The 24,118-nt window shown below is 37.1% G+C and overlaps 1 protein-coding gene across 1 annotated transcript in view; it reads right to left on the bottom strand.

The window, feature by feature from the left end:
• Window positions 1-24,118, bottom strand: part of C6 (complement component 6) — a 63,596-nt gene that overhangs the window by 16,914 nt on the left and 22,564 nt on the right. The window contains exons 6-11 of the mRNA XM_013018513.1: window positions 22,798-22,998; window positions 16,491-16,731; window positions 6,580-6,746; window positions 5,039-5,264; window positions 3,820-3,991; window positions 3,443-3,554 (exon numbers count right to left, since the gene is read on the bottom strand). Of these exons, the coding sequence (XP_012873967.1) occupies window positions 3,443-3,554; window positions 3,820-3,991; window positions 5,039-5,264; window positions 6,580-6,746; window positions 16,491-16,731; window positions 22,798-22,998 (1,119 nt within the window). The remainder of the gene's footprint in view (window positions 1-3,442; window positions 3,555-3,819; window positions 3,992-5,038; window positions 5,265-6,579; window positions 6,747-16,490; window positions 16,732-22,797; window positions 22,999-24,118) is intronic.

Raw genomic sequence — 24,118 nt, 5'->3', positions numbered from 1 at the left:
TCATTTTAAAATGTTGCTCAAAAATGTTTCTAATAAACTTGATTATTATGCATTTCCCTAGTTAGTGGATAATGGGGTACAATAACATTTATAGGGGGATTAGTAAAATTTTTCAAGATTAAATTTTCCATCTCTTAGTTTGAAATGTTAGCTTTATCTTCTTTTACCTTCCTTTTATCTTTTGAAACCTTTGTTCTAGTGAAACAAGCTATATAGCATTCTCTGAACCTAATATTTTTCTTTTGTCTTTTTCTTTTCTTTTCTTTTTTTCCTGCGGTCCTGGGGCCTGAACTCTGGGCCTGGGCGCTGTCCCTCAGCTCTTCAGCTCAAGGCTAGCACTCTACCACTTGAACCACAACACCACTTCCGGCTTTTTTCTTTTTGCTTATGTGGTGCTGAGGAATCGAACCCAGGGCCTCAGGCATGCAAGGCAAGTGCTCTACCACTAAGCCACCTTCCCAGCCCTGAACCTAATATTTTTCATGTCTTGATTTCTTCACTTGATGGTGTCATCTATCCTCCACACCTTCTCTTTACCTTTCTCTTAAGACCCAGCTCAAACATAACACTTCTGTGAAAACCAAATGGCTTCTCCAGCTTCAGGACTAGTAGTTCTTTCAGCTCTAGGGGTAACTTGTACAACTTTCCCTTTGTCCAGTGTTTATCACATTCCTTAGCCTGGTCCCTGACATTGAAGTGCAATGCCACTACTAGATCACTCTTTCACAAATGTTTACAAGGGCCTGAATAGCTCTTTGAAACTATGCCACACGCTATCCTTTTTAAGGGAGACTAGTAATATAATAAAAGGAAATTGATTGATGAGAAGTATTACTTGGATGTATATAGTTTTTAATATATACCTAATGTCTTGAATTTTTATTTTATCTCTCTTATGAAGCTACAAGTTGTTGTTGCAATCAGCAAGTTGAAACCAACCAATCTGCTAGACTAAATAACAAGGGATCCCTATCTAAAGTCATTGCCACTTGCCTATGGGACAGGAATTGTGTCCTTATCATTGGCAGGTAACTTTATGTGTAGTAATATGAATGCTCAGCTGAGAGTTAGGTATATCTGCTTCGGTTTGAATCCACCAAGAACAAATTTTAATACTGAAAATTCTAGAAGGTCCACATTAGGAAAATTTAAGATAAGTAAAACCTTTTGGCAGATAGAAATCTGGCTTTTAATTAAAAAATAAAACAAGGAGTGAATTTACATATGGAGATAAAGACATATTGTGATGGTTTAAGTGTCTTCTCAAAAATTGGTATTGAAAGGCGAAAGATTTATACGATTTGAAGAGAAACGTAGCTCAGCAGTAGAGTGCATGCCTTGCAAGCATGAGGCCCTGGGTTCGATTCCTCAGCACCACATAAACAGAAAAAGCCACAAGTGGCGCTGTGGCTCCAGTGGTAGAGCGCTAGCCTTGAGCTGAAGACCTGAGGGACAGTGCCCTCAGGCCCCATGACTGGCAAAAAAAAAAAAAAAAAAAATTGGTGTTGAAATTGAATTGGCATTGTGATTGTACTAAAAGGCAATTATGCCGAGAGGTTCTGTCTTCATGAATAGATTAATGCCATTATTCAAGTTATGTCCTACATTTTTCCTCTTTCTTTTTATACTATTTTTAATGTTTTTTTATTGTAAAAATTGTGTACAGAGGGGTTACAGTTACATGAGTTAGGTAATGAGTACATTTCCTAATGAGCCTTGTTACCTCCTCCTTTGTTTTTCCCCTACCATCCCTTCCCTCCCCACCTCACCAACTCCTCCCTACCCCCAGTTGTAAAGTTTGTTTTCAACATAGTGTCTTGTACATCTCATTGTTACAATGGGTCAACCTGTTTCTTTATTTTGGCATTTTGTTATTTCTCTTCCCCTCCCCAAATTAGAAAAATTACTTATACTAATTTTTTAAGGTAGAAATCAGCAAATCTTTTCTAAAAAAAAAAAAAACCCTGAATAGTAAGCTACAGGGTCATAAAGTGTCTGTTACAATTATTCTCTTCTGTGATTATTGTGTGAAAAATAGTCCCTAAAGACAATCTGTAAACAAATGAATACGAATATGTTTCAATAAATCCTTACTTTTTTTTTAAGGTATAGAAAACTGGATTTGGCCTTCAGGGCATTGTTTATGACTCCTTCTCCCTGTTGTAGAAAAAAATTTACTCCTCATTGGGTGATGATGGAGCTGGTGTCATCAGTACTATTTAGAAACTTGTCAGGTGTGGGTGTTCAGGGGCGTTCAGAAACTAGGAGTAGAAACCATACTCTGTGTTTTCATAAGCCTTTGAGAATCCCTCCTCTGTAATAAAGATTAAATGAAATTACCTCCTTCTAAAATATTTCCTCCCTGAAAGCCTTTATTTATGGTACTTTTAATGTGGGCAGATGATAGATGAGTAGGAAAAGCACATTGGCTTCGACTAAGGCTCATGAACTGCTATATGCTAGTTTTAGAGAATGGAGTGTTATTGATCGTTCAACATAAATATTAGTTTGATTAATTTTAAGATCTTAGCAAGCTTAAGAAATACAAAATGGGTAAGAATGGGCAAGGAGCATGCCTCTGTGACCAGTTTGTAACATTATGCACCTCTCTAGAGACTCATCTTTAAAGCCACAGGGCAGTTTGACAGTAAATACTCAATTTTGATTAAAAAAAAAACTCATGGAAATATATTGTAGTTTAGTGAAAAAAGAAGAAATTGAAAGGCTAGCACAAATATGTTGGTGGCTTCAGTGTTTTACAGATTTCTAACCTAATACCGACTGAATACCTCCTATGATCATGTCCATGTCTGGTTTCTGTCTTTGAGAATATGCCTCAGAGAAGGGCATTAGTTTACAGAGACTCAGAAATAAACAGACATACCTTAGATACAGATTCTTATAAGTTGACCCATTCTTTATTATTCTGAAATGATGTTCTCTAGTCATACAAATATAGCATTTCTGTAAGCTTGTTTGGTAGCCAGACCACAAGCTACCTTTGGTTTAACAACCAAGCATGAAGACATGTCCAGAGAATTCAAAACAAAAACCTGGTTAAGTATTTGCAGATATTACTTTGTATTTTTTTTTCTTGGGTCCGGTCGTGAGGCCTGAACTCTGGGCCTGGGCCCTGTCCCTCAGTTCTTCAGCTCAAGGCTAGCACTCTACCACTTGAGCCACAGCGCCACTTCCGGCTTTTTTCTTTTTGCTTATGTGGTGCTGAGGGCCTTAGGCATGCAAGGCAAGCACTCTACCACTGAGCCACCTTCCCAGCCCTACTTTGTATTTTTTAAGCCAATAAAAAGTTATCCAAATTGAAAAATAATATAGCTAATGAAAAGAAATACCACACGTTCCACATTCTTTTTCACTAATCCAAATCCAAGCTTTTTTTTTTCTTTTTGAAATTCAAATCATACGTGAAGGTTGGGATGCTTACCCAGATAAATGCATTTTCTGGAAGCATTGGCTGAGGACATCCTGAATCTGTTTCTATTTCAGGAAGATCTACCTCTTTCATTTCTTCTTCATCACTGATGCATGGCTGCCCACTAAAAAGGAAAGATAAATATATGCATACACATTTACATTCATATATATGTACATTTGTATGTATATACATAAGTGAGGCATCACTTAAATAAGGGTAGAAACAAATGCAATGCTTCACTAATATGCTGTGTTGGCATATGCAAATTTATGATTGTTTCTTTAGCAATGGGATTATTTGTTTTATGAAGCAGTAAGGTGATAAATATATAAACTCTCTAAGCTAGTGGGAGTAATGTCCCATTTTCCCCTCACACCCAGCCTTACATATTTTCCATGATTGAAAACGTGCAGTGCTCCTCTTGTCTCTCCTCCCCCTCACAGCGTCTCCCTCCTTGTTGGGGGGCAGGGTTATTGCACTCTCTGGTTCTTGATCTTTTATAAGCAGCATTGCATGCACTCCAGGAAGACCAGCAGCCCCAGTTCCCATCTACTGCACCTGGAACAGAGCCACCCACAGTCATGATACACCTGAGGAAACTGGGGCTTGGGCCCGGGCAATATGGCTTCCTTGTATTTCTGCTGTGTGACCTGCTTTGTGAAATACTAGATGGTTATATGAAGAGTCAAAGAATTTATTTGTGGAGGAAGTCTGATACATATCTGATTTCCTTTTTCTGTTTCCCTGGGCTGAATAAAATAGCCACATGTACCAATTTTCACCATCACTATATATATATATATATATATATATATAATATGTGTGTGTCTATTCTGATCTCTTTATTTCTATATATTTCTCTCTATATATATTTGTATATGTGAGTATATAGGTATAGATAGGTGTATATAGGTATATATGCACCTATCTTTTATATAGACTATATATTAATTACATTTTGAAAAACAGTAGAACACAGACCTCTCTCCCATATTCCATCTTCTTCTAAGGAGAATTGGAGGCAATTATAAACATCACTTGGCTTCATATGATAACTTTAGGAGTGAGTTGATTTTCCCTACCAAGCCATTCTCCCACATTATAATGCATATACATCTCATAACAACACATCATATATTGATTTGATAATATATTTTATTTAAGGTTACAGGCATTGTGCTGTATATTCTTTATTTGCCTGCCATAAAAACATATGAACAACTATACACATTTAAAATCCTTGGGTCAATACGAGTATCATGCCCACTTTATGGATGAACAGACTATACCATGGAAAAGTTAGATATTTTTGCCAAAGTTCTGTAACTTGTAAGTTGCAAGGGAGACTAACACCAAAGTTGTTGGACTTAAGAGTCTACCATTTATTTATTTATTTTTTGGGTGCAGAGCCTGGTGTTTGCTGGGCAAACACTCTACCAATATTGAGTCCTATTCCTGGCCCTAGAGCATACAGCTTTCAAGCTTTATTTATTTTTTTTTTGTGAGTTTGCACAAGAAATAGGTTGCCTTAAGCTTTGTTTTATTTAAATGGACAAACCCAGGCAGGAAAAGGTGTATGCCTCACAACCCACCGTGGATACTCACTGGACTTGAAGTCTGGAGAGCGCTCCTCGCAGTTCTCACCGTAGGTACCACTCTGGCACACACACACACACTCAGTCCCAGAAAGCATGGGACGGCCATTGTTAGGGCATGGAGCACACTGGCAAGGGTCAAACTTGGCTGCGTATTCTTGGAAAGCTTTCCTCAGGTTATTCCGCTTGGTCACTGCACAGGGGATGTTTCTTACCAGGTCCATGATGGGGGCAAGCTAAGGGCAGATGACAGAGAGGAAACTCAGTCACATCCCCTTTGGCAATATTGTGCCCACTGCCTAGATCATAGAATGAAAAAGATGCCTTGGAAAGTCCCATGCTTCCAACGGATGATTGTAGAATCTTCTTTAGCAGCCTGTTGAACCAGTGGAGAAAAATTTTGTACCCACAGGCATGCAATGTGCATGGAACTTGCTTTCTCTTTGGTTCTGCTTTGAAAGAATTATGTCTGGTATTGTTTTCTTGGACTTGATCATGTTATTTGTCAAACATTACTTGCATATATATGAAAATACTGAGATAGTTGGCTAAGAGTTATTAAAGCTCATTAATGTCTTGCTAAAACCATATTAAGTTTAGTTAGGCAAGAAAATTTAGAGGATGAAGACAGGCCATCATTATTCTCTCTCCAACCTTCCCAGGATAATATTGGCTTTTGGTAGAGCCAGTTAAGAAAATGTGGGGTGGGAAAAAATGGAGATGTGGGTCTGCCAGTTGGATGAATTGAATTATCATAACAAATAATGGAGTTATAACTAATAAAAGAGTTTTAAATTTTATTAGCTTTATAAACCTCAAAGAAATGACCAGCTTCTGTAGCATATGATTGAAAAATGCCTAGATTGGCATCCAGGTCTCATTTTCCTACCATGACCCATAGAACTCATTATCTTTTCATGTTGCATGTATATGATTCTGATTGAACACCTTTATCTTCATTTAATTGAAACACAATAGTTTCCTTAGAGCACTTTAAAATGTCATTATGTTATTACATGTAAACACAACTCTAAACTGTATGTAACTCATATGTGGGCAAAGTATTTGTTAATAAAAAGTATTTTGAATGTAATCACACTAAATTCAAAACTGGCCAATTGAGTCAATGGTGATGGAACAGGAAAGCAAATGGATCTAAATCCTGCATACGCAACAGAATAATAAATGAAGACATGGGAATATTCATCATCTAAAGAATTATAAGGAAAACACAGAAAGTAAATGTATCTATGGAGTAAGGCGTAGGACTCCCAGCAAGCTTGAACCATTTTACTCATTAAATTCCCTCTCCAGGTATTCATGCATGCTAGGAATTCTACATATTGCATTAGAATGCTTGTTTGGATAGCAAATGCAATAGATATTCAATTTAAGATCTTTTTAAAAAGGTATGCTGGGCATGCATACTAAAGAAAGGCATTTCTTTTATCAGTTGAGAAGAAAATGGAAAAGGAATCATATGAAATGCAATTTGGGCTGCTAGAGAAGGAATGCTTCAACTCTTTTGCCCTTGGTATTTTGTAATCTTACCTCAAAGTCAACCACAGCGGGATTTTCCTTCACTGATTCCAACCACTCAGAAAAGACTTTCTCCTCGGGACCAGAGTTCCCTTTCTCCCATGCTAAAGCAGCTGCATACTCGCTCCTACCTCCTTGAACCAGTGATATGGCTTTCTCTGCTGCCTGCAAAATTGAACCTGAAAAATGTTTCAAGAAAATTACCTACTTAATTCAACTGAAAATTCATACTTTAAAGGAAAGCCTACTTGCAGAGGAGAGGGAGAAAGAGAGGTAGATGATTTAACAATGTAGCTCCCCCACCAGCAAGCTATGAAAAAACTCCTCATTCCTGTCTGTAGTTTAGTAATAGAAATGCTGGTAATGGTGCCAGCACGGCCATTTTCTAAGCCTGTGGCATCTGCTGGCTACATCACACCCATTATCTTACATAATTCTTTTTAAAAAAATCTTACATAATTCTTACAACAACCTTGAGACATAGGTGTGAATTTTAAATGTAGATACTGAGACTGAAAGCAATTTGTCCTAGAACATATGGTTATACAGAGGCAAATACTACTTTGACTTTTGCTATTTGCCAGTCTCCCAGCTTTTCACTTACATAAGCCAAAATCTTGGGCTCGTGGGGTGATACAAGCTATATAGTTTCTGATATTGAATTAATCAGCCACCAGACTAGGAACTTTTGGTTGCAGATAAGAAGAGAAGAGAGAATGCATTACATATGAGGATTAAAAACTTAAACTTCCAGTTAAGAGTTGGCAAAGTGTTTCTTTTGAGACAGTGATATTTGATGATGAGGTAGCTTACAAAATTTTTATACAAATTTCAAAATAAAAACTCCTATTAACTATTGGCAACTTTAATTACTATGAGTAGTAACTGAATAATAGGAAATTGTAGTGAGAAATTAAAGGGAAAAAGTGTCAGGATGATATTTGTTAATAGCATTATTTTAATGCTTATTTTGGAATGACAGGAAGAGTTAGACATGATTCTATTATTCAGACATTCAAAAGATAGTGCTGAATAATTAGAAAAGGGGGTAAAATACTGTCCAGGAAGAAAGCAAAAGAAAAGAGAGGGAAACAAGAAGAAAGCTTTAGACATTAGAGAAGTTAGAATCTGCCAGTGTGTCATAAACTGATTGACTCTCGGCACTGTCAGGTAGTTTATATTTATCAGATACCATATGGTTCATACACAGATTGATATCAGTAGGGTTGGGTATGATAGGCATGGTTGGGATCCTGATAAAAATAGTGAGCATGAGCTCTAATTTCATTTGAAACTGAGTCCTGAGATAGAGCTAGACTGGCCACAAACGTGCTGCCTGTTTCTCTTAAGTCCTGGTATTGTAGACATGCTTCATCATGCCTGGTATACCTAACATACTTTTACATTTCTTTTTCTGGTCTTTGGCATGAATTCAAGGCCTCTCAATTGTTAAGCAAGCACTCTACTATCCAGATCCTCAGCACCTTTTGCTTTAGTTACTTACCGAATAGGGTCTTGCATTTTTCCTCAGGCTAACCTTCTATTTATACCTCCTGAGAAGCTGGAATCACAGGCATGTACCATAACACACAGTTTATTGATTAAGATGGGGTCTTTGTTTTTGTCCAGGTTGACCACAAACCTTGATCTTCCTTATTTCTGCCTTCTGAGTATCTGGGATTACAGGTGTAAGCTCTGTGTCTGTTCCTAAGTATTTTTTTACATTATTTTCTCCACAAATTTGTGTATATATCTATTGGGTATTCACAGAGTACAATTATCAAGCTATAAAAATACATATATACCTACATATTTATATATAGATAAGATGTTCATATATGTCTATGTTTATTATAAATATTCTATTTTAGTAGACATGTCAGTTTCCATTTTCCTCCAAGTTGGTGTCTTACAATCAGTTTGTCTCCACATCCTGCCAGCATACATCTACTAAAAATGTTCCGTGTTTTTGAGATGAGAACTCTAGCTTAAATGTTATTTACTCAGTGCCCCTTTATGATGATCACCTTTTTATTGGTTCATTGTATATCTCAAAACATTTTTTGGTCAAGTGTTGATTCAATATTATTTTTAAATTTCAACTATCCTTTTCCTATGTTATATATTTTAATTGTATATCATAATTTCTGATATGAACTTGTGTTTAATATAGGACAGACTTTGTTTATACTATACTACTTATGTAATACATTGACATAGGTTATTTTCCATACTAGATGGGTGAAATAAATAGTATTGTTTTCATTTAAGAGCCCAAAGCAAAGAAAGATTAAGCTCTTGATGTTGGTCACATAAGTCATCAACACATTTTAAGCCAGGCAGTCAGCTTTGTAAGCTTAATATATACTCGACCTGTTTCATACATCATAAGCATAATACTATCCGTTAAGGACATTTTATTCCTCTACTTAGCTTTTTATTTATTTATTTATACTGTTTTCCAAAGTCTCTAGCAGAGTGTTCTGTCAAGACCAAATCTACAGATTTCAAAATATTGTTCCTTTAGCAGTGTATTGGTAAGTAATTTATGTGGGGAAATTGCATATCATACCAGTTTGTTGTTAGAAAGCATCAAAGTTCCCTTTCACTTTTACACAGAGTTCTTGAATCTAAAGATGTAATTCACTCACACTTAGCACTTATTTAAACCATGCAGATTGGAAATGGGGTAGTGAGAATCCTTCAATAGGATTAAGACCAAATATTTTAGCAAGGCATACAAGTTCTGTTTAATATAGATCAAACAAGTCTTCACAGCTTTACTTCACAAATTTATGCCTAAGCCAATTTCTAATACTCATTTGTTCACTGACATTGCCAATCTTTGTCTTCTTGTGCATAAACAAGGATTGTAATTGTACCAGATTCAGGAGGTCACTGTGAGGATGAAAACTTCACACACATGTGGCACATAGTGTCTAGAATGTATTCAAGACTTAATAAAACTTAAATTATTCATTTTACCTTTCAACCATTCAATGTGTTTATTGGGGAACATCAATTAAACATTAATAATGTGCTTGGAATTATACTAAATGCATAAAACATAATGACTATGTAAACATCTTGTATTTGCTTATGTATATCTTAGTGGAAGAGGTGGAGCTGGTGCGGTAAGCAGCGTCATATTGTAAACACAGACTGCAGTGACAGCAGATGAGGTCATTGATCCTTAATTGTAGATAATGATGGAAGTGGTGACAGGGTAAAGCTTCTGGATTTTCTACTAAAAACTTTGGTTGCTTTGCAGTACAGCATGTCTAGTATATTACATATTTAAACAATTCAGGAAGACACAATCCAGTTCCCTTTATTCAGTATTAGTTTTTTTTAATATTAAATGATTTCATTCTCATCTCTTCTCACTGTGTCTTTATTACTGATTTCTATACTTATTGGATTAGTATCAGAATATTAACGTTTCTAGGTGTTTTTTTTTTTTTAAGATTCTTAACCTCACTGAGCACCACAGCTCACATCTGTAATCCTAGTTACTCAGGAGGCTGAGATCTGAGAATTGAGGTTCAAAGCCAGCCTGGGTAGGAAAGTTCATGAGACTCTTATCTCCAATTAACTACCAGAAACCAGTAGTGGCACTGTGGCTCAAGTGGTAGGGTGCTCGCCTTGAGCTGAAGAGCTGAGGGACAGCACCCAGGTCCAGAGTTCAAGCTCCATGACTGACCTGCCCTCTTCCCCCCCCCAAAGATTCTTAACCCATACCATTCCTCTTATAATTCAAGTTTCATAATGGGCTTTTCATCTGCACAGTCATGAGTTAGAGAACACTGAGAGAAAGGAGTCACATATTGCCTTCTGTACTCTTGAGTACAATTTTGTAAATCCAGCCAGAAATCACAGATTGAAAGCCATAGTTTTCAGTGTCAAGGGCAAGGCTCTTTAGAGAGAGCAAAGGAATTCTTGGGGTTTTAAAACTTAAAAGAATTCTTAAATTTAAATTTCAATAGTTGAACTTTCTTGGACTCAGAACATAGAATATATAATATCAACCACAGAATAATAAAAATGTATAATGTCATGTGAAATACTTTTCTTTGGAAAAGGAGAAAAGACTTCTGAGCAGTGGAGAGAATGGAGACTATTGGGAAGTAGTATGAAGGCTTAGACATAGTGAAATCTTGAGTCAGACGTAGGTCTCTATCATTTGAGAAGAATCTTAGGAGTGGAAGTGGTACTGTGGCTCAAGTGATAGAGTGCTCACCTTGAGCTGAAGAGCTGAGGCCCAGAGTTCAAACCCCATGACCCACCAAAAAAACAATTTTTGTACTATGTGATTTTTTTTATTTCTTTGGTATGTTCTTCCCCTACGGTATAACCCCTGTTTTCATTGTATTTGATTCTGGTGCCCTGCATCCTGTATATACATTTTTCTGATTTGGGGAGGGGAAGGTAAATAACAAAATGCTGAAAGAAGGATACAGGTTGACCCATTGTAACAATGAGATGTACGAGACACTACGTTGAAAATGAACTTTGCAACTTTGGCCGGGAGGGGAGGATTGCAAGAGGAGTTGGGGAGGTGGGGAGAGAAGGGATGTTAGGGGAAAAACAAAGGAGGAGGTAACAATGCTCAATAGGAAATATACTCATTACCTTACTCATGTAACTATAACCCATCTGTACAATAAAAAAGTTGCATATATATACATACATATATATGTGTATATATATATATATATATATATCAAGAATGTTAGGAGTGATGGTAGAGAAAGTGAAAACTGATAGAAGCACACATACATGTATATACACAGCTCTCCTAGTAGTAGAATGTGAATGCTAAGACTTGTCATATCAAACATGGCGGCCAAGCAAGTGATCCCTTGGGTGATTCTAGTGGCCTCCATTCTTTGCTGTGATGTGTACAGAAAAGCCTCAGGAATTTCCTAACCTTGAAGAGGGCAAGGGAGCTTTCAGGGAAGGTCACTGACATGAAAGGACCTGATGTGGGTTGGCATGAAGAAGACTCAAGATCTAGTAATCTAAGCCAAGGCAGGTCCATTAGCATGAATAGTAGTTGCTGGTGCTTAGGAACAAGAAGCAAAGTAGGGAAATGACATTGCTGAGAGCAGCAAAGGCAAAGGGAAACATTCTGCACGAGTGCCTTTGAACCTCCCTCCAACATTGTACACATGTTCACACATGCACAGACTCACATACAAGTGCACACGCTCATTTAGATCATCCAGGAGGCCGGAAAGGATACTGGAAATTGAAACTCATGAGAACTTGGTTACTTTACATTGGCAATGTATAGTTTAGTCACAAAGAAATGGGGATTTGAGAGATTTGTTGAGTTTCAGTTAGGAAAAATAAAATCTTAGCTATCAATATGCAAATGATTTTCAATTATCACTTTCTTTTTCCCCCCAGTAAATGCTCAAGAATGTGCATTCTCAGAAATCTTTCATAACAAAGTCTTCCGTTACATTTCCATATGAAGACTTTTTTGTTGAGTTTTAATTTTTTCTTTTCTTTTTATTATCTTTAAGTAGTGCTATAAAGGAGCTGCCACTTAACAAGTCAGTTTATGGATATGTATCTTGGTCAATGTCACTCCTTTCCTCATTCTCATCCTAGACATTTGTTGTCTCCTTAAGGAACTTTTTACCTCCTTCAGAGACATTGCTCTGTTTCCTTTCTTTTTGTTTTAACTCATAGGATAGTTTACTTATAACTTGTGAGGACAGTACACAGTTTCTATATAACCCATTTCATTACAGTAAAGATTGTTATGGAAATGTCTGAGACCTTCCAGAATTTGTACTTGGCTTGTTGTTTTCTACCAAGATACTTAGGGAATTCACTTTAAAATCTTTGGATTTGGCAAACTTGCCAGAATTTACAATAAAGTTGTATACTTATAAAGAATATAAAATTAAGAAAATTTTCTGAATTTATTTTAGGGATGTGTTGTCATATTGAATTTTTGAAAATATAGTTTTCTCTCATTTATTGGATGCTAAAATTCCTATGCATTAAATTGTATGTGTCACTCTATTTTCATTAGATGTTTTTAATATATGAATTTTTCTCTGTGCTTAATATAATTTGTTCAGTTCTTTCTAATGTGTGATTAACTTTATTAATTTTCAGAAGATTGTATTTTGTCTTACAATGTCTGATTTGTTTTAATTATAATGCTGATGCTTATTAATGTTTGTTTTATCTTTACCCTCAAAAATCTCTTTTCCTTTATTGATTACATTTAATCTTTTTATCTCTGAACTGTTGATTTATTGAGTTCATGCTCTAAAATAGTCTACTGAGTAACAAATCAATGTAGAATCTGTCCTATTCTATGATTTATTTTACTAAATTATTTGTTTTGTATGCTCATGTGCTCCTTTTTGCCTTCTTTTTCTTCTTTTGCTATAAGAATGTAGTTCTCCATCAACTCTTTTTCTTATATTTGACACAGATACCTGTATATACCTGTGTATATGCTCTGATACATTGTTTATTATTAAAGTAAAAAGTACATTATTATTTGCTCCTCACCTTCCTTCTTCAGGAGAATGTAATCTTAAAAATCGGAAAGTTTCTGCATTCCTACTTCCCATGGTGGGGTCTGAGTTAGCAGCAGTCAGACAAAATAAGGGAATAAGAGAATTTTACAGAAAGTAGGTATTCACAGTAGTGAGAGAGAAGACTTTAGTTTAGGAGACTGGAAAAGGGGTAGCTAGGAAGAGAAAAGAGACAAATGCTTATCCTTTCAAACTTCCAGGAACTGTGGCATGATTAAAGGACAAGAGTTTTATGTATAGGATATGTCACATAGACAATTTGTGTCACAGAGATAGAAATGCAGATTAAGTTGGAAGAAGGTGAAACTATAAGCAAGAAAGCCAGCGAGGAAGCTTCTCAGATAGTTGAGGCTGGAAATAATGAGAGGAGGTTGTGCCTGTGGCCAGGAAAAGGAAACTACTTGGAGAGGTATTCAGGAGGTGAAGAGGTTTGTTATCACTTACTAGATAAGGAAGCTAGAAAGAAGATAAAATCAGTGACTTGATGGACTTAGCTGAGGGCAATGCTAATGAACAAGATTGGGACAGGAGAAGGACAGCAAAGGGAACCACCAGTGGCTGGTCACCATTCCAGTCTCACTGTAGAAACCACATTATTTAGCCAGGCACTCCTGGCTCACACCTGTAATCCTAGCTACTCAAGAGGCTGAGATCTGAGGATCCTGGTTCAAAGCCAGCCTAGGCAGGAAAGCCCATGAGATTCTTCTCTCCAATAAATCACCAGAAAACCGGAAGTGGTGCTGTGGCTCAAGTGGTACGGCACTTGCCTTGAGCTGAAGAGCTGAGGGCCCAGAGTTCAAGCCCCATAAGCCCCATGACCCCCCCCCCACACACAAAGAAACCACATCGTTTAATTTTAATACCAATCCTATTAGGCTGTGAAGAAAAAGGCTACCATTTGTGCTGGGAGGGGGTACAAGCGGTGTTGAGGGGGCTGGGAAGGTGGCTCAGTGGTAGAGTGCTTGCCTTGCATGCCTAAGGCCCTGGGTTCGATTCCTCAGCACCACATAAGCAGAAAAAGCTGGAAGTGGTGCTGTAGCTCAAGTGGTAGAGTGCTAGCCTTGAGCTGAAGAGCTGAGGGACAGCGCCCAGGCCCAGAGTTCAGGCCCCATGATGACAAAAAAGAAAGTATACAGCCATATTATTATTGTGATTCAATGATATATGTATATATATATGTATTTATACATACATATATTTAGGCATATATTTACTGGCCATTTTGATATTCTGAATATATGAATATTAATAACAAAGTCATTGAATATAGCAAATACATATCTTTGTACATGTAGATGCTATGTAAAATCTGTGAGCATATTAAAGTATATATATATATATATATATATATGGATATATATGGGCGTTTATTTCCAATTTCATGTATATCTAGTGAATGTGCACACAGATATACATGAGACTGAAACTCTCTTGACCCTATATATATATATATATATATATATGCTATATATATATATAGCTATATATATGCTATTTATTTTCAGTTATATATATATGCTATTTATTTTCAGTTTCCTATCTAGGAAGAGATGAGTAGCTGGCTGAATAATTTTTCACCTCAAGTTCAGCACAGAAGATGATTTTCTAACAAAAAGAATGTAAAGAGAGAAGGTGAGAATGTGTTAGTGGGATAGTGGGCAGGTATAGTCTGCCACTCTTCATTTGGGTAGTGCAGCTTCAACTATTGAAATATTGGTTGGTTTAAGAAGCACGCCTTTTCAATCTGATCTCTAATCATTTAGAGGATTCGTTCTGAATGCATGATGAGTATGCTCACTAGATAGGAAACTATTGTCTGGGCTGTAGCAGAAGTAAGCAGAATAATTTCATCTGAAGGATGGGATGAAACTCAATCAATGGCCAGGGGTCTCCCACAACCATTTCTGCTCAGCATTAGTGTTGATGCTATTTGCACTGGCAGAAGACATCAATTCATCATTATGCATTGCTCCAATGAGAAGGAAAAATAAAATGAAACATGAGATAGTGTGGACAACCTGTCACAGCATAAATCTTTTAGATTTTAGAAAACAGACTAGGTAAAAAATAAATCTTTTTGCTTGCTATATTTTTGAAAGTATATTTTACAAGGATTCCTTAAAATTCAGAAGTGTTCAGAATAGTCCCATTAAAACATTATCATTTGCCACAAGAAATATAAGAACAGAGAGATTGAAACTCTCTTGACCCCAGGGATGGCCTGTAATTGTACCTTAGATGTCTAGTTTCCTTTGTAAAATGGTTTAATGGTGAACAGAGTAATTCATTTAGTTTCATTCTTTAGATACATGTCAGTGTGGTCCCAGTTACTATATAATTTCCTAATTTTTTTCTCAAGGAATAAATGTCAGATAATCAAAAGGCCCTAAGTCATTATACACAGGAGTCTTAAAATAGATTTATAACTTAGTGGAAGAGTACTTGCCTAGCATGCATCAAGCCCTGGGTTTGATTCCTCAGTACCACAGGAACAGAAAAAACTGGAAGTGGCTCAAGTAGTAGAGTGCTAGCCTTGAGCACAGAGAGGCTCAGGGACAGAGCCCAGGGCCTGAGTTCAAGCCCCAGGACCAGAAAAAAGGAAAAAATAGCAGACTTAGAGAAAGATATCTAAATTATGATAATATTGGCAATTTCAAAAAGCAAGAAGACAAGATATCTAGATTATCTTGCTATGTACAAGCAGAAAAAACATCTGTTCTATTCCTCAAAAATGCAACAGTAGACTCTTTTCCCACATAGCAGTGCTTTGCAGTTGGTTTTTTTTTGAGTTTCACCAGTAGTACATACTTAGCCCCCATGGATATAGGCTCTTGTTAAGTCTCTACCTGTACTTCCATCTTATGTCTTTGGCTTTCACTCAAAAATCATAAAAGAAAATGACTGCAACTGATCTAATTAATTGGAGATAAGAGTCTCACGGACTTTCCTGCCTGGATGGCTTTGAACTGGACCTCAGATCTCAGCCTTCTGAGTAGCTAGGATTACAGGTGTGAGCCACCAGTGCCTGTATTTTAGAATTTAGTTCCAAGAGGACCTTTATTTTCCTTCAGGTATTAGTGAGTACTTTCTTTTTTTAGGTGACCTTCCTGGATAGTTTGGATGTTAGGAAATTTAGAGCCAAATACTATGCATAACCACAGAAGTTATCTGTAATGTTTCTTGTTCACTCTAAAGTTTTACCGTTACTTCATTTATTTGAGAGTTTGATTGCTCTCCATCTTATTTTGGCAAGAAAATAGATGTAAATAAACTAACGAAAACAATGGAATAGGAGAAATAAAGACTTGTATAGTATAATTCCATTTGAAAAAAAAATGACAGTGGAAGAAAACATACCTGAGTTCTTTAGCTCCTCACTGCTAAACTGGTAGAGAAGGTCGTACACACCTCCCAGGGAACCAGAGGTGAAGTAGTGAGTTCCAAAGTCATCAAAGATTCTACTATACATTGCAGAGTTGTACTCTAAAGGCAGCTGGTTAAGTGCTTTCAAAAAGACATTAGAAAGCTGCAGATTGGTAGCTTGCATTGTGAAGTTTAAGACTTTTATCACTTTATGGACTCTAATAAAGCTTGAATCCTAAATGAAGGAGGCAGAGAGAGGGGGGGAGAGAAAGAGAGAAATAAAGGTAATGAAATCTTTAAATGCCACCTATTTATCATTCATTTCATACATACCATAGGATAAAAATAAATTTTAATCTTTATCGCATGTCCTCACATAGAAAAATCATAATTTTCCTTTTTGTATCCACGGACCTTTTTTCCCTAAGCTGTTAAAAATGTTGAACAATGAGATTATAGGATCAATAATGTAAACTGTGTGGCTCATTATGTCCTCTACCAAAGAAGAGTTCAATCATCAGAAAAGTCAATCTTTCTCTCTTAATTTCCAATTGTGGCTTCATCCCACCAAGCTTTTGTGCAGAATACCTTGATAATGCAAATAATTGAGAGGAAGGGTTGGGTAAATACTCAACTGGAAATTTGGCAACTGAGATTCAAGTTGTAGCTTTGTCACTAACTAAAAAAGGCATTTAAGTTCTCTTAGGTTTTAGTGGTGCTATGATATGTGAGCCATATGCACTGGAAGACATTTTTCATTCCTTCAAGGTGTGCCCACAAGCTACCGTTCCAAGTTATTCAGGCTTGAAACTAAACAAAACCATTTATAATCTTTCTTTTCCATGCATGCGCAGAAATTTGAGATTGTTTTTGTTTCTTTGCAAATTCATTTGTTTCAACAAATCCCTTGTTGTATGCAGTTAACTTAGGATTCCCAGGGTGATGCAGTGCTTAAAAACATCTCACTTCTTTAGATTCTTCAGCATAGCTCTTAGGATTATTAAGGACACCTCTATACTTTGTATTTTTCATTTTTTTCTGATTTCTCTTTCCTTTACTCATTGTAATGTTTGAATAAGAGTAACAAAGTGAGAGGAATGAGACTATGTGAGCAAAAAGAATTTTATTGTAATTAATACCACACAACAACCATTTTCTGATATGTAATGACACCTAACGACTACCAATGTAAAAATGATAATGAATACACAAATAACAATGAAAAAAACACATCAGTACTAACAGGGGTTATGATTCACATTGTTTTCCTCTCCTACCCTTCTTTCTTGCTATCTGTTCATTTATTGCTCAGCTATCTCAGATGCTCTAGCTATAGAAACAAATAAAAAAACACTGTGTCTTTGTGAAATTGACAGTGTAGTAAGTGCCCAATTGGCTCGATTTTTAACTTTAACATTTGAATTTTGTCATAGAAACACAGCTTTCAAAGTTGGAGGGTCTTTCTACTTTTATTGAGAAGCACATGTTCTCCCTGAGTATCTGAAATTCCTGTTCTGAGATGTTCAGTAATCTCAGTTTTCTGTAAATATGAAACTGTAGGAAACACAAGTTAAACTTTGGTAGCTCAGCTCGGCACAGGAATGATATTTAGTACTGCTAGAACTGCTGTTTTAGACTTGCTTCAGGTTCCTGTACAATTTATAATCAATTTCATCCATTTGTAATCTTGCTGTATTTTATATAATTTTTGTGGTTTTAATTTTGAAAGTCAGTCAGAAAAGTACTGTTTCATGCAGGGGTGACGTCTTTTCTTTGAACAAACTATCTGCCAGATAAATATCTAGTAAGATCTGGGGTTGAAGAAATGAATAAAACATTAAGCTCAACAGAAGGGCTCAGATTAATTTTCAAGCGTATGGTACATTGTTTTCATTGTCTCAAAGACTGAAGAGAGATTGCTGGAATATTTTCTGTCCTGAATACAATTTCCTTACTCTACTCATATCTAATCAAGGACAGTCATGACACTGGGTTTAACTGTATGATAATTTTGTAAGGTCAAAAATGGTCACAAGAAATCTATATTGAGAATATAAAAGTTAGAATAAAATACGAACTAACACATGCAATGTAAAAGTGCAAACAATTCCTCCGAGGGCTTGTTGGTGTTTCATGAAAGCTGGTTGCTGGCATCCCATCATTAGGAAGGAAATGGCTTCTCAAGGAAGAACAGCGATGGATGTGTGGAGTTGGTAACTGAAACATATTTGGGATGCTAGAGATGTTATTTTGTGGGCTAAACAAATACTGCTTCAATTATGTTTTCAGTTAGAGAAAAGCAAGTACACTAGTACTTCCAAAAGAAGAAAACTAGAGACAGAAGTGAGTAAGAATGCATATAGTATGTTCAATCACATTGAAGAGAAATGAAAGACTGAAAGAATATGGTCAAGTGTTTTAAGTGATTATATTAAATATAAGCTGGCCAAATTTCTTGAGCAAAAGTCTGAGACTGTCGTATTATACAAAAGGGTTCTATTACTAACCAGGTACTGGTGGCTCATGCTTGTAATATTAGCTACTCAGAAGGCTGATATTGGAGGATCGTGGCTTGAAACTAGCCTGGGCAGAAGAGTCTCTGGGAAATTCTTATCTCCAATTAACTAAAAGTGGTCCTGTAACTCAAGTGGTAGGGTGCAGACGGTGCCTAAGTCCTAGGTTCAAGCCTCACAGCCAGCATCAACAATAAAAGTTCTGTTACATGTACTTCATAAAACATTTTATGAATATATGGAAATATCACAAGGACAATGTCTTTGTGATGTTTTGGATTAACATCTATTATGGAAATGTCACAGGTGACATTTTGAAAGACAAAATAAGCTTCATTTTACTACTTGGCCCTCAAGAGGCTGAGATCTGAGGATTGCAGATTGAAAACATCCCAGGCAGGAAAGTCTGTGAGATTCCTATCTCCACTAAACTACTATAAAAGCCAGAAGTGTAGCTAAGGCTCAGTGGTAGAGTGCTAGCCTTGAGCAAAAGAAGCTCAGGGAGGTTCCTCAAATGACTCCACATAGAGCTCCCCTATGACCCAGCAATCCCACCTTTGGGCATTTACCCAAATGTTTACAAACAAGACCACACTAAAGCTACCAGCACAACTATGTTTATTGCAGCATTATTTACCATAGCTAAGATATGGAACCAACCCAGATGCCCCTCAGTAGATGAATGGATCAAGAAAATGTGGTATATATACACAATGGAATTCTATGCCTCCATCAGAAAGAATGACATTGCTCCATTTGTTAGGAAATGGAAAGACTTGGAAAAAATTATATTAAGTGAAATAAGCCAGACCCAAAGAAACATAGGTCCCATGGTTTCCCTTATTTGCAATATCTAGTATATGTCTGAGTCAAGCAGAAATGGTCAGATAAGGAGATGTTAGGGAAATGAACCTTAAGATATGTATTCAAATGTTTTTTCTTTCATGTGATTGTTTCTAACACATTTATAAGAATATTTGTTGCTTTGTATGTCCTTCCCCCACAGTATAACCCCTGCTTTCACTGTATTTGATGTTGGTATAATTTGTGGAGGGGAAGGGGAAAATCAAATCGTTTAAATAGGGATACAGGTGGACCCATTGCAACAATGAGATGTACAAGTCATTATGTCGAAAACAAACTTTACAACTTTCGTGGGGGGGGTAGGATTGGGTGGGGAGGGGGAGGATGGGAAGGGATGGGAAGGAGAAACAAAGGAGGAGGCTACAATGCTTGATAAGAAATGTACTCATTATCTTGCCCATGTAATTGTAATTCCTCTGTACAGTATTTTCACACACAAAAAAAGACACACACACACACACACACACACACACACACACACACACACACACACAAAGAAGCTCAGATCCAGAGCACAAGCCTAAAAAAATCAATGGCTTTCCTGTATGCCAATAATGAGAAGAGTGCAGCTGAAATCAGGAAGGCAACTCCTTTTGTAATAGTCTCACAAAAAATAAAATACCTAGGAGTTAAGTAAAGAACTGAAGGACCTCTATGAGGAAAACTTCTAAAACCTGAAAAAGGAAATTAAAGCAGAACTAAGGAAGTAGAAACCCCCCCCCTCATGCCCCTGGATTGGGGGGATTAATATCATGAAAATGGCAATACTTCCCAAGGCTATCTACAAATTCAAGGCGATACCTCTCAACATTCCAACCTCATTCTTCAAGGAAATAGAAGAAGCAATCCAAAAATTCATATGGAACAATAAAAGACTCTGAATAAAGCTTGGGAAGGTGGCTCAGTGGTAGAGTGCTTGCCTCGCATGGATGAGGCCCTGGGTTCAATTCCTCAGCGTCACATAAAACAGAAAAAGCTGGAAGTGGCACTGTGCCTCAAGTGGTAGAGCACTAGTCTTGAGCAAAAGCAACTCAGGGACAGCTCCCAGGCCCAGAGTTCATGCCCCAGGACCAGAAAAAAAAGTCTCCTAATAGCAAAATCAATCCTTTGCAGGAAGAACAGTGCTGGAGGAATATCAATACCAAAACTTCAAACTCGACTACAAAGCCATAGTAATTAAAACAGCTTAGTACTGGCACAAGAACAGACCTTAGGACCAATGGAATAGAACTGAAAACCCAGAAATGAGCCCACAGACCTATAGTCACCTAATCTTCGACAAGGGAGCTGAAAATATAGCATGGAAGAAAGACAGCCTCTTCAGTAAATGGTGCTGGCAAAATTGGTTTAATACCTGTAGAAAATTAAAGCTAGATCTTTATATATCACCGTGCATCAGAATCAACTCCAAATGGAGCAAAGACCTCGAAGTCAAAGCAGACACTCTGAAAACATTACAGGATGGAATAGGAGAAACCCTGGGTCTCCTTGGCTCAGGCCGAAATTTTCTGAATAGAGACCAAGAAACACAACAAATCAAAGAAAGGTTGGACAAATGGGATTGCATGAAACTGTAGAGCTTCTGTATGGCAAAGGACATAGCTAGCAAGATCAATAGAAAGCCCACGGATTGGGAGAAGATCCTCACTAGCCATACAACAGACAAGGATCTCATATCTAAAATATACTTAGAACTCAAAAAACTAATTCTCCCACAACAAATCTTCAAAGAAACAACTGCCCAATAAATATGTGGGCTAAAGACTTAAAGAGAGACTTCTCTGAAGAGGAAATTAGAATGGCCAATAGACACATGAAGAAATGCTTAATTTCTCTAGCCATAAAAGAAATGCAAATCAAAACAACATTGAGATTCCAACTCACCCCAGTTGGAATGGCTATAATCAAGAAATCTGATAATAATAGATGCTGGAGGGGATGTGGCCAGAAGGAAACCTTACTGCATTGTTGGTGGGAATGTAAACTTGTTCAACCACTTTGGAAAGCAGTATGGAGGTTCCTCAAAAGACTCCACATAGAGCTCCCCTATGACCCAGCAATCCCATTTTCGGCCATTTACCGAAAAAATCACATTCAAGGCTAAGCTACCAGCACAACTATGTTTATTGCAGCATTATTCACCATAGCTAAGATATGGAACCAATCCAGATGCCTCTCAGCAGATGAATGGATTAAGAAAATGTGGCACACTCACACACACACACACACACACACACACACACACACACACAAATGGAATTCTATGTCTCTATCAGAAAGAATGACACCGCCCCAATATTTAAGAAATGGAAAGACTTGGAAAAAATTATATTTAAGTGAAGTAAGCCAGGCCCAAAGAAACATAGGTCCCATGGTTTCCCTTATTTGCAATAAATAGTATATGTCTAGGACAAGAAGAAAAGGTCAAAAAGCTATGTTCATATGACCATATAAGATGATGCTAAATGAAATGAACTCCAAGATAGGGACACAAGAGATTTTATCTTTGTTGCTGTTGTTTTTAATGTATTATGTATTTTTTGTTCTTCCATATGGTGTAACCCTTGTTTTCACTGTATTTGATTCTGGTGCCCTGCATCTTGTATATACACTTTTCTAATTTGGGGAAGGGAAGGGAAACAACAAAATGCTGAAAAGGATACAGATTGACCCATTGTAACAATGAGATGTACAAGACACTATGTTGAAAATGAACTTTACAACTTGGGGGTGGGGTGGGGTAGAGGAGGGAGGAGTTGTGGAGGTTGGGAGGGAAGGGATGGTAGAGGAAAAAACAAAGGAAGGGGTAACAATGCTCAACAGGACATGTACTCATTACCTTACTCATGTAACTGTAATCCCTCTGTGCAGTATCTTTACAATAAAAAAAAAAGAATAAATAGCTTGTGGACCATTTTTATTACCTTTTTGTGGGAAGCTTGAATAGCTTGTTTGAAGGCCCAGTTTTGGTTGATGCTCTTACTTTTCTTTTTGGAAAACAAAAATGGCACCCCAGAAGAACCTTTCTGTGAAGCTGACAAAATTTTGTTTTGATTTTCATTCTTTCCAAAATTAATTAAATCCTTGTAGAAATCTGTTTCCAAATCATCTTCTTCAGTTTTTACCTGCAAATTGTCATAATGAATAACATGTAGTAAATACCAAAGTTAGTTGTGAATATTGAGTATAATGTTTATTTATTTGCTTATGAGCCCAGCAACTTTTTAGTTAATACATATATTTCTGGAGAACAGGATAATTTTATTTTATTTTATTTCTTTTCTTTTTTTCTGTTGGTTATAGGGCTTGAACTCTGGCCTGGGCTCTGTCCCTCAGCTCTTCAGCTCAAGGTGAGTGCTCTACCACTTGAGCCACAGCAGCACTTCTGGTTTTCTGGTGGTTTATTGGAGATAAGAGCCTCATGGAATTTTCCTGCCTGGGCTGGTTTTGAACCATGATCCTCAGATCTTAGCCTCCTGCGTAGCTAGGATTACAGGTGTGAGCAACCAGCGCCCAGCAATTTATTTATTTATTTATTTATTTTTGTTGGTTGTGGGGCCTGAACTCTGGGCTTGGACGCTGTCCCTCAGCTCTTCAGCTCAAGGTGAGGGCCTACCACTTGAGCCACAACACCACTTCTGACTTTTTCTGTTTATGTGGTGCTGAGGAAATGAACCCAGGGCCTCATGCATGCAAGGCAAGCACTTTACCACTGACCAACCTTCCCAGCCCTGGATAATTTTATTTGTTACAATCAGGGACTTAATAATTTATTTAAAGGCAATATTAACCATCAGTTTTTAATCCAGTATAGTAAGTGCTATGCTCTTACTGGGATTCCATAGATCATATAGGACCAGAAAGGCAATTTCAAGAGATCTTTCTTTTTAAAAAGTAATCTATAAAAGAGAAAGAAAGAAAAAAGTCAGACCTAAGCCAGGCCCTGGTAGTAACACCTGTAATCCTAGCTTGGGAAGCTAAGAGCTGGAGGATCATGGTTTTAAGCCAGCCTAGTTAAAAACAGTTTTAAGACCCATCACAAAAAATATCCAGCAAAAATGTATGGCTGGGGGCTGGGATGGTGGCTCAGTGGTAGAGCGCTTGCCTTGCATGCCTGAGGCCCTGGGTTCAATTCTTCAGCAAAAAGAAAAAAGCTGGAAGTGGCGCTGTGGCTCAAGTGGTAGAGTGCTAGCCTTGAGCTGAAGAGCTGAGGGACAGTGCCCAGACCCAGAGTACAGGCCCCAT

This window comes from Dipodomys ordii, unplaced genomic scaffold, assembly GCF_000151885.1.
Source record: "Dipodomys ordii isolate 6190 unplaced genomic scaffold, Dord_2.0 Scaffold41, whole genome shotgun sequence".
In the NCBI taxonomy this organism is placed as follows: Eukaryota; Metazoa; Chordata; class Mammalia; order Rodentia; family Heteromyidae; genus Dipodomys; species Dipodomys ordii.
The sequence above is the reverse complement of the archived record's forward strand: the minus strand, read 5'-3'. Positions and strand labels throughout refer to the sequence as shown.